This window comes from Parus major, chromosome 4 (genome assembly GCF_001522545.3).
Source record: "Parus major isolate Abel chromosome 4, Parus_major1.1, whole genome shotgun sequence".
In the NCBI taxonomy this organism is placed as follows: Eukaryota; Metazoa; Chordata; class Aves; order Passeriformes; family Paridae; genus Parus; species Parus major.
This window is the reverse complement of record NC_031771.1, coordinates 42,967,976-42,979,021: the sequence shown is the minus strand read 5'-3', so window position 1 is coordinate 42,979,021 and position 11,046 is coordinate 42,967,976. Positions and strand designations below refer to the sequence as shown.

The following is an 11,046-nucleotide window of genomic DNA, read 5'->3' as shown; positions in this document are numbered from 1 at the left end:
AATCCTGCCACTGGAAACTTTTTCTTGGTTTCTTTATTTGTACACCACAAATTCTATTTCTTGAAAATGTTTCTAAAGAATGAATTTGTGATTATTTATTTCAGTCATCTCTCATGTTTTATATTTCTTTCTCCATCCTGCAGTCAAATGCCTATGTCCTAATAACCCAGAAATACATTTGAGGATACTTCAAATATTTTTATTTTGAGAGAAAATATGTACTGTAAGATATGAAGTGTTTTTCAACCCAGTCCTTTGATAGTCTGATGTACCATAAATCTAAGTGTGTTAGCTATAAATATAACATGCAGTTTGACAGCTATATTTTATTTCACTTCCCTAAATGATTCTGAAGGAATAAAGACAATCCATTTAGACAGGAGCAAGAAACTCCAGCCTTTTATCTATCTCACTTTTGAGAATGTATGAATGAGAATTTTTGTGTTTATTAATGAACAACTATAGGAAAATCAGCAGACAACAGGAACCTTTCAATTCCTTAACAAAATTTTAGACGTCATTACGAAAATCCTTTCCTACTCCATTAGTCACAAATAAAATCCCAGGCTAAAAGGGCTCATTGCTCCCTGAAGGGTAGTTCAATTCTGGCTGATTTTTATTCTCCTCAGGTTTAGCTGAAACACTGAAGCTCAGAAACATTGACAAGGTCAGTGGTGTGTTTTAGCTGGGTACAGCTCAGTCATGCAATTTTATGTATATTCTACCAAGACAACTCAGAAGCTACTTGCAGCACTTGTTCTCTTAAGACATTTCAGAGGCAGTCAGCCCACGGGGTGAAATATTCTCTGAAGTCACTTAAAATGTGATGATCATATTAAATTAAATAAAAAACAAGCATCAGTAATCTTATCATCTGTAAGAACACAGGCATCTGACATTCAGAAGCATGAAGTCTAAAAACCAACTTCAGTACTCAGCCTTAGTATGGCTCCAGCTGGAGTCAAAGCAAATTGAATGGAAGCAAGATCAGCTAGGGAGTTTATTTTATGTAAAATATAAACATGTTAACAGGAGAAAATACTGTTTTCTTATGTTACAACCTGAATAAACAACATGATTTTTATCTTACAGTTCTGCAGGTGGTTCAATTACATGTACATGATGATTAAAAAGAGCAGATATTCATCTGTACACATACACTGATTATTGTACACTGTACTAGAAATCCAGTATCTGTATGTGTTCCCAATTGTGTGCCTCATAATTTTGCTACCTCTTATTCCATTTAAAAAACTAGCACAAAATTTAAGTAGTTTTATTATGATTGCATCATTTCAACAGGGTAGAGAGGGACTATATATTTACAAATAGATACACATATTCAAAGCCTGAAAAAAACCAACCCTTTCCATATTTCATCCTCTTCTCTTTCTTCTTCCCCCTACCCTACATTCATATCCATACAGGATGTCGTGACTTTACTCCTAAAGCATCATGGTAAGTTATGAATCTTGTTTCTGCTCTGTTTCGGTGAAAGTCACTGAGACTAGAAAAGGGTCTCCAGGAAAAGCACTGGCACCTGTCACATGGCGGCCCTGATGTTGCTCTTGCTGTTAGAATGAGAGTTGAGAGAGGACTGGGGAACAATTTAGGATGTGGCCCGAGTCTGGTGTGGAACATTTCAAACATGAACACCATTGCAAATACAAAGATGAGGTTTAAGCTCAGCCCCTTCAAGGAATGTATACCTATTAACGAGATTCAGGGAGTGAGGACAGAGACATGGCAAATACTCATTAATTATCTACTGCAGCAAGCAACATGTTTTGGTGAACTGCAAGACGTCTTCACAAAGGGTTTAGTCTTGCCACTTTGGAACCCTATGAGAAGGGTCAGGATTATCTAGAGAATGGAGGTTAGGAAGTTGCATGTCAGTCCAGCTTCTCCTAGACACCTACTGTGCTATCACAGAAAAGTTACTTTTTCATATTCTTACATATAGGGAAGTTGCCACCTGCAACAGCCTTCATCAGAAGCATTAGGCTGTTAAATTGACTGCTGTGAATAGCACACACAAGTTAATTTATTTTACATAGTACAATAGTCCCAGCCTTGATAACCAAATGAAACAGAATTTATTAAAGAATTATAGCAACTCTGAGACCATGAATAAAGGGAGTTATTTGCAGTTTCATATTAAATCAGTCAGGCAAAGCCAGCAAGCAAACCTCCTAGAGGGTTAAGAATCATGAGTATGTAAAATAGTGTGGCTTTAGCCAGATGGTCCCATCAGGTGGGCACATACCTCCTGATAGGTGTTATTTGACCCTATATGCAAAAGAACTGTGTTATCTGAATAAATCTAGTAGGCAGGTCCAAGCAATCTCTTTGAAGTAATGCATATTATCTGGAAAGAAATTAAATGGGTGTCTATCAAGGCTTGCCAATGGCTATTTACATATTAAGGGCCACGTTAAATTGAGAAGAAACACCTCAGTATCAGAACAGATGCAACAGGAAAAAGTTCTGGTCTTTTCATCGATCAAAGAAAATACAATATCTGAAGCACTAGGAATAACCCTTGCATTAACAACACAGAAAGTCAGTGACTTTCTGATATGGACACCACAGATGCTGTCCTCTAAAACCATCATTTTACACAAGCATTCACCTTAACTCATTATCTCTTTTCTTTTGCTTTATGTTGGCCCAAGCAAAGAGAAGAAAGATGCAAAAGTTTGCTTTCCTTGCCAGCAAGCACACAGTAGCCAAGAATAATTGTGTCTTGTCAGATTATTCACAATTGAAACTGAACAGAGCGCTGATAAAATGGCAAAGAGAGCAATACCTGTATTATCAGCTGATTGACAGCTTACTCTGTGTCTGGTAAAAAAGAATTTTCCTGTAAGAATTGGAACTTTTCTAAATTCTAGTCATGGATAACTGTGTCACAGATTGAAGTATTACAGTCATCCTCAGATGGGTTAGCAGGCAGAGAGCAAAAGAGGCTGTGAAATGTGCAGAGTGCAGCTCGTCAGGTACACACTGATGTGTGTAGCAGACACATAGTAAACACTCCCTCCTTTTTATGCATGAACAAATATGTATGAAAATACTTGGGCTTTCCAATTTTACAACCCAGCTAGGACTACAAACCTTAAAATGGAAATTGAGTTGTAACTAGAGATATTGGATCACAAATAAGCAGCTGCAAAAGCAGTAAGACAAAGGCAAAACATTAAGCTGATTGGAATTTCACAAGATTGACATTGTTGCTTAAAGTGCTTGGGTTGATTACATTTTAAAAAAAACTAAGTACATAAAAAATAAAGCAAAGCAAATAGCATTAACCACATAAGTTATTATACAAATACAGTAACAGACCAACACAAGAAAAATAAATTAAAACAAATCCTTCTAAAAGATACTAACAAAGAACAGGTACACAGCCAAAATTTGTTTAAATTTCTAGTATTCATTCAGCTGTAAGACACTGCTCACAACTATCAGCCACATGCAGCAAAAAAAGAGATAAAACAAGAAGGGTCTGCTGTTGAGAGGCATCAAATCACTGGCAGCTGCAAGCTGTCAGCTCAGGTGCCAACTACATGATGTTGGAACAGATGAGTGACTGAAATGTAATGTCTGAAGATAAAAGGCAGGTTGCAGTTGCACTTTAGGACCCATTGTGTAAGGTGAATTTCAGTTTAATTTTGCTAGGTCTTTAATAATTTATTAAACCTGATATGAAGGAAATTACTGCTGCTTTGTTTTCTTTACTCCAACTGCTAAAGACTTTTCATACATAATCTAGTACTTTGAGGTAACTAAATTGTTAAAATAGAATTAACAGGAGTAATTTTGGGACCTAATTTCAAAAAGGTGCTGTTTCATTGGTATGGCTTTTCCATCAATCCACTCTTCTGCCTCCCTCTGCTATGTTCCCAAATTAGAAATTCCATAAAATCCCAACAGCCTGTTCTTGGAAATATAAAAGCTGAGTTCTGAGCTTATCCTCTAAGGTAACTGATCCATCAGCACTGCAGTGCTGTGGAAACAGAGCACAAGACGAAAATGGGTTTTTTTTGTAAATAGAGAACATTGTAGTAGTATTTATAAATGGACAATGCATCTCAGCAACAGCATGGGAAACAATTGGAAAACTTCAATTGTTGTTAGACCTAATATACCTAGAACCTGACACCATAAAATATAGTAATTTTAGGGAAACACTGAATAGTATTAGAGATCTGTGTTAGTGCTTTGTTTTCTCACTGCTAGCTGAAAATCTTTTATTATCTTAGGTATTTTTCCATTCTTTCATAAGGGACTGGAAATCTATGCATAAGCATAAGAGAAAAGGGATTATGCTTTATTTAGTCAACTAAAATACTTTATACCATATGATTGTTCCTGTGGGGATCCCAATCCTGCAAAACTTGAGTGAATGTGCTTAATTTGACAAAGAAGAATTCCTCTGCCTAGACTGGCACTATTCATACAGCTGTGACAGACAGCTTTTGGACTGAAGTCAAGACATTCAGCACACTGCAGACTGGATCCAATTTATAGAATTGTGACTGCAACTTTGTTAATCAAAAGAAAATGCTCCCTAGTTTAGCTAGCGTTAATACGAAGTGTGTATTCCACAAAGTTGCAGAGCTGCTGTCAGACCCCTAATTCTGGACTGCTGTGATACTAGTGCTGTGATCTTTTCGTGGGCTAGCATGAATTAAAAATGCTTTTTCATACTTTCTGAAGCAGCTTATTCTAGTAATTTTACTCTCAATAACTTACTGCAATTAACTGTATGTTTTACAATCTAAAGCTGTCTTGCAGTGGAGAAAATCAGAGATTATTGTCCTGTAGTTTAGCATTTAAATATTACTTCAAACTATTAACATTTTAAAAACCAATTTTCACATAAGTCTGTTGAAATAAAGAAAATGTTTCCTAAAATTGAACTGATTTAAAAATTATTTTTATGAAAAATTACTTTTCATATAAACATGAGCCCTGAAGATTCAAATGATACCTTAATAATATCTGTTTTGTTTAATCTTTTAAAACTAAAGAATGCTGTAAGAATGTTCAGCAGTAAACTGCAAAATACAGACCTTTGGACCAGCACTAATTAATGCTGATATAGAAAGTGAATTCATTCACAGTGAGGAAACCTTATCCATTTTAAAAGGCCAGTAATTTTTATATTTTTCTATACAGAAATTCTGGATGTTTATGAATAAATCAATTAAAGAGGGATTTGCAGGTTTAGGCTTTCAGTGGAAAAGCTCCTGGGTCTCAGTGGGAGTTGAAGTCTGCTGTAAGATGTCTATCTTCGGTATTAGACAGAACATTTCATTCTAACATCAATAAAAGAAGAAGAGCTGCATCCTAATTATGCTTGTCTTGAGCCTGCATACCAGCCTTCATTCATGTGAGTGATCTCTGTAGACCACTACTATCATTCACTTAAGTCCTCTGAGGTTACATTCTACGTCTGTTTTCTTGCATCAGTATAATAACATGATAAATCACAAATAATCTTAGCTGAAAAGTCTATTTCTGCTTCTCATTCAGTGTAAAGTGCTACATTGCCTTAGTTTACAAAATGGCCATTGTTAAATCCAACTGAAATTTAGATGATGTTACAGTAGAAGCTACTTCATTTTCACCAATATTTTACGAAAGATATTTCACATTCACAGTAGAGTACAGCGAAAAACATTATTATCTTTTCTACAGAAGACTAAAATATGAGATGTAGCTGCACTTCAAAAGCCATTTCTTGAAATGGAGTGTTGGCCACAAAGTGTCAGGCAGGCTTCTTAAAGGAAAGGACAAAAAGCAACACTGTCTGATAAATACATAATAAGTAAATAAAATGTAACAGGTAGAAATAAATTTTGTGAGATGAGAATATTTCCTTATAAATACTATAACCCACTGTCAGTCCCCATGAAGACAAGAAGAGTGTTTTTGTTGTTGATGTCATTGGAATAGGACTTTGGCTACAGAAGTTCAAGAATTGTGTAATGGAGAAAAAGTGTCAAACTGAACAAGGTAGCTACCCAGCACTACCACTGCCTCAAGCCACTATCAATCCTTTCTCAAACCCTATTGATACTTTCTTCTACATTTATTCCTTGCCAAATTCAGGTGAATTCAGAAATTTTATTAGCCAGTGCCTGACAAGCCCCAGCCAAATTCACCCAGGAAAATCACAAACTAAGCTTTTTGTACTGATTTTGAAATCAAGCACTCCAGATCCCTATCTGTTTCTGTGGTGACAAAACTCTGTCAAATATGACCAAAAATGTTAAGGATGATATATAAATGATAGTGTGTGCACTAGTGGTTGTTATGTATTTTGTTTCTAAGAAATGGACTCTGTCTTGAGAAATGAAAATGGGACTTACAGATATTTAGAAAATTGCAGGATCAAGCTGTGTTTTATGTACAAACAATGCTTATTTCAATGGACTGGATAATTTCAGTCCTGATGGATATGTCACATGTGAGCAGTGTTGCAATAGTTGCAAACTCAATCAAAGTAAACAATGTATGATATCATTTTAACAAAAAGATCAATCTTTATAAAAGCAATTTATCTCTGTATCATATATGTGATCTTCCTCCCTTTATTCCAGTGCTCTGTAAGTTCTGAAATCTCACCTCATCTGTACTATCTCATGACAAAGTGACTGAACATACAGAATTACTTCATTCCAGTGTAATTTAAATCCCTCTATGTGAATTTTAGGTCTGTGGTTACACACCGAAAGCTTTTACAACCAAAAATGAAAGAATTTTGGAAGAATATCTTTTCTGCAGCAGGGTAACCCGAGATCTTTTCTGCAGCAGAGTAACAGAGTAATGTAAAAAAATCCCCAATACAACCACAATTCAATTCATCATGAAATCCATTTTTTTCCTTACACTTAAAAGGGGTAAGTATATGTCAGGATGTATTTAAAGGAATGCTTTGTAAATCAACACACTCCAAAACCATCTAGAAAGTTTTAAATAATTTTTCCCTAAATGTAATGAACACTTTCATATAAAATACTACTTGAGTTGGATTGGGTTTAACAGTTGACATCCAAATCTTATTATCTGCAAATGTTAGTCCATATAAATTCCACTAAAATCTGACTTCAATAAGCTCTTCAATCAGTCTTAAAAACTACAAACAACCACCCCTCTCTAAAATAAAGTTCTGAATGCCAAAACTGGACTGCTATAGTCAACATCACGTAGACCATGGAACAGGAGACAGTGTATTGTTGTTCAACCATCCGAGATGTGGTCTGGGTAAAAGTCAGTTCAGGGGAGCCATCACCTTCTTTTGCTTGCAGCATTCTTGTGCGAAATTATCACAGTTTGCCAAGTCACTCTCTTGACTGATAGAATAAAATATAGCCAGACTCTGAATTTTTTGATATATCAGAGGTCAGACCATAGAATTCTTCAATAGCTTGAGCATCTATTTTCTGTAAAATAAAACATTTTTTAAATATGCTGTTAGGTAAAACAAATACCAAACACAGATGAAATGACTGTATGAACAGAAAAGACAAATTCAGTTATTTGTTTAGAGGTAGCAATTAGAAAATACTGCTTGCAACTGAAGCAGTTAAAGGGTAAAGACTGGGGGGCTGAGGCTTGCTGATCTCACTCATGAAAGTCATAGGCATGCTTCTGTCACTGAACCTAACTGAACTAGGCTTTTTCCAGTAACAGAGAGATTCCTTGGAATGCAGTAATAAGCATTTTTGTGTTAAGACACATAAATGTGACCATGTGATCCCATCTTTCTCAGATTTTCAGAAACCTTCTTCAAGACTTACCCTACCCACCATCCCAGTGCTCACTTTCCTTACCTCTTGGGAAATCAGACTTGAAACCTCAGTTTTGCCAGTGTGCCACAATGACATAAAGGGTTTGCATAAGAATGAGTTTCAGAATGCTTAGACAGAATCTGCTATAGCTGTGGGACAGATTCTACTCTAATCCACATTCAGACAATCCCAGAACAAGGTTCGGACTTTCTTGCAAGTTCCCTATTGAAAACTGAAAATTCTACAGCTGAGCTACCTAGTTCAGTTTTACCAAGTGAGAAGATTTTAATGAATTAAATTGATTTGATTAGATATAGAAAATATTGAAAATTAAATTCTTAAAGTCTGGTATTAAAAACATTTGATGGTGTTATGAAAAAAAAACCCCTCTGAAACTTACAGAGCACAAACTACAGGATTAATAATTTTGTTTACAATCTTTCTTCCTAATGGAGTTGAAATAAACATTACAACCAAACTGTGGTTTTGCAGACTGGCAATCTGAGTCTGGTAAACTGAGACTAACTAGTAAACCCAGTTCTGGATCAGAATTTTAACCCCAAGTAGGGAAGCAAACATTAAGACAAAAGTTGTGCTCATGACCTTCAGCATACTTACCTCTACAATGTCATCATCAAACAAGAGCCAAAATCCATGACTTTTCACAATAGTAATGTAATGGCCCCGATTCGGTCCACTAGAAAGCAAAACAAAACCCCAAAATATTAGAATATACTACTGAGTCTGCTCTGATAAGTTACATTTCTTTATGAATATAGAATTATATGTTATAATTAAAAGTTATGAAAAACATGGTAAATCCACCTGTGGTGGTACACTAGACATTTAGTCCTTTCACCTTTTTATTTTAACTTGTTGCAAAGCTAATCAACTGAAAGCTAAAGGTGTTGTTTTTATCTGTGCCAGGACCATTTAGGAAATTGTCCTAAGAGCACTAAACAAGTTTCTCTTGATAGGCATCAAATTATTTTAAAACTTTAAGAACTAAGCATAGGGGGGAAAATTGACCAAGGTGATCTGTTGTGGGGCCTACACGATGACAGCCTTTGGCCGTCACAGAGTCCTGGCTCCCAACTTCTTTAAGGAATCTTATGAGGAAGGAGGTAGTTTGATCAATTTAAACCAAACTTGTGACTTCAGGAGACCTGAGACATTATTTCTTAAATGAGTACTGGTTTACTATGAGGGAGGTTGGCCATATGATTCAGCCCAAGACCCATGCAGGTCTGTGCAGCAGCAGGCTGTGAGCCCTGTCTCCCATTCTCCCTGCATTTTGTCAGGGATAGCTCTGCCCTTGGCAAACACCTGGCAATAGCTTGTGATACACATGAAAGTACATCACCTTCCACAGTGGACAACAACAGCTACCAAGTCGTACATCCGATCTAAGTTGACAGCATCGCCAGATGTGTTGAAGAGACGCAACTCCAGAGGAAACACCACCCGGTAAGACAGCTTCGTATACCTGTGCAGTTGCTCCATGTACTTGAATCTCTTGAGGTGTAAGGCAAGAATCATTGGCAGTTTTTTAACTCTCATCCTGTGAAACCATAAAGAATGAATATGATAAACCCCTGGCCAGTTCAAAGCCATTCTCTCTTCCCCTAATAAGCAAATGTCTGCATTATAAAAGCACTTTGTAAGTAACAATAATCAACTAGAAGTAGCTTCTAGACTAAGACACATGCCTTTAAATCTGTCTGCAGGTTCTCTGGTCCACACAGAGAATGCATTTGGGATGTAAGAGAATAAATATCAAAGAGTAAGTTTGCCAGAGCCCAGGAGGGCCATGGTGAAACAGCCTGCTCTTTGCTTACCTCTTCTGTGCCTCTTGTTTACTGCAGCAAGTTTCACAGTAGTATTTCTGTTCACTACATAGTGTCTCTGTGTTACTGAAGTCTCTGCAAATAAATTCAACCATCAGTTATTTGGGGATATGAATACATTTGCCCCACTTGGGCTGATGACCTGAAGCAAATTCAAAAGACACGCAGGATGAAATCTTCACCCATTCCAGTTTTCTAAAGCATGTGAAGAGACTGTATTGGGGGCTGCAAATGGAATTAGGGTATCTGGCTGCTATGACAAATTATATTAGGAGCTGAGGCCCTCTATATGATACAAATGAAAGGTCAGGTGTCCCAAAATGGGACCTATATCTGGTCTCTCACATAAAGGGGCTGCCCAGACTTGGGTTTAATCATTCAATCCATTCTGTTTCTTTTTAAATTATTTGCAGATTGAAGCAACTTTAAGTGTACTTCTGCCATCCCCAAATATCTCACATTTTATGGTTTTCTTCCATAAGAGAGGTTTGAATCCTCTTACAAAGAAGAAATAAATTTAACTTAGTTTCCTGCATTCTCTAACCTTTTAAACAGTCATCTAGAAGTTTTTAGATTACACTTTTTCGTTTTCTAAAAAAGGAAAGAGGCAGCTGGTATAGAAAGTTTTGTAAATCTTGGTCAAGTAAATATACTTGGAGATATTTCTGGATTGAACTTTTAAAGAGATAAAGGCAGTGGAAGGCTGGTTTGATAACATCTTTCAGCTCACAGAAAAGATTTGCTGGAAGTCAGTGCTGATACGCTCTGGAGCAGAATTTTAGGTACCTAACACTACTTAACTGTAAAAAAAAAGTAACAGCAATTATTTTTGTCACCTCATGTGTTACATTGCAGCTGAGCAGATGTTTTGAGAACTGTGAATGCAGACATAAGCACCTATCTCCCATTTTAAACACATGGGTTTTCCTGTGACTTGGGGCCATAAGTAGATATATCAGAATTCCAGAACTGTCCTATTGAGTGCCCCTACCCTAACCTGACAGGCTTCTGAACTCCAGGCTAATTCAGACCCAAATAAATTCCCTTCTACCACTGCAATTCACCTTGATGGAAGCTGAATCCACACTGTCTCCAACTTCAGCTTGCTGTCACAGAAGGCAGCACCAGAACTCTCTTACAAGGCAAAGGGAGGATTCTGGATGATTATTTCTTCCTGACATCATCACTACAGGGGTAGGTGGAAGATATGAAGACTATATAGTTTGCTAGGGCATAGATCTTAGAAGTTAATTACATAACTTCATAAAAGTTTAAGGTTGACAGAGTGTGACAAGGAAGCACTTCATATGACTATATAATATTTTTAATAACTGAGAACACTTTCATTGATTTCTTTTCTTTATAAGGTCTTAACACCTTGGAGAAAGTGCTGAAAT

The 11,046-nt window shown here is 36.5% G+C and overlaps 1 protein-coding gene across 1 annotated transcript in view; it reads right to left on the bottom strand.

Moving 5' to 3' along the window:
• Positions 1-981: 981 nt before the first annotated feature.
• USP46 (ubiquitin specific peptidase 46) overlaps positions 982-11,046 on the bottom strand; it is a 34,169-nt gene continuing 24,104 nt past the window's right edge. The window contains exons 6-9 of the mRNA XM_015625067.2: positions 9,641-9,724; positions 9,166-9,363; positions 8,421-8,499; positions 982-7,454 (exon numbers count right to left, since the gene is read on the bottom strand). Of these exons, the coding sequence (XP_015480553.1) occupies positions 7,353-7,454; positions 8,421-8,499; positions 9,166-9,363; positions 9,641-9,724 (463 nt within the window). The 3' untranslated portion in view covers positions 982-7,352. The remainder of the gene's footprint in view (positions 7,455-8,420; positions 8,500-9,165; positions 9,364-9,640; positions 9,725-11,046) is intronic.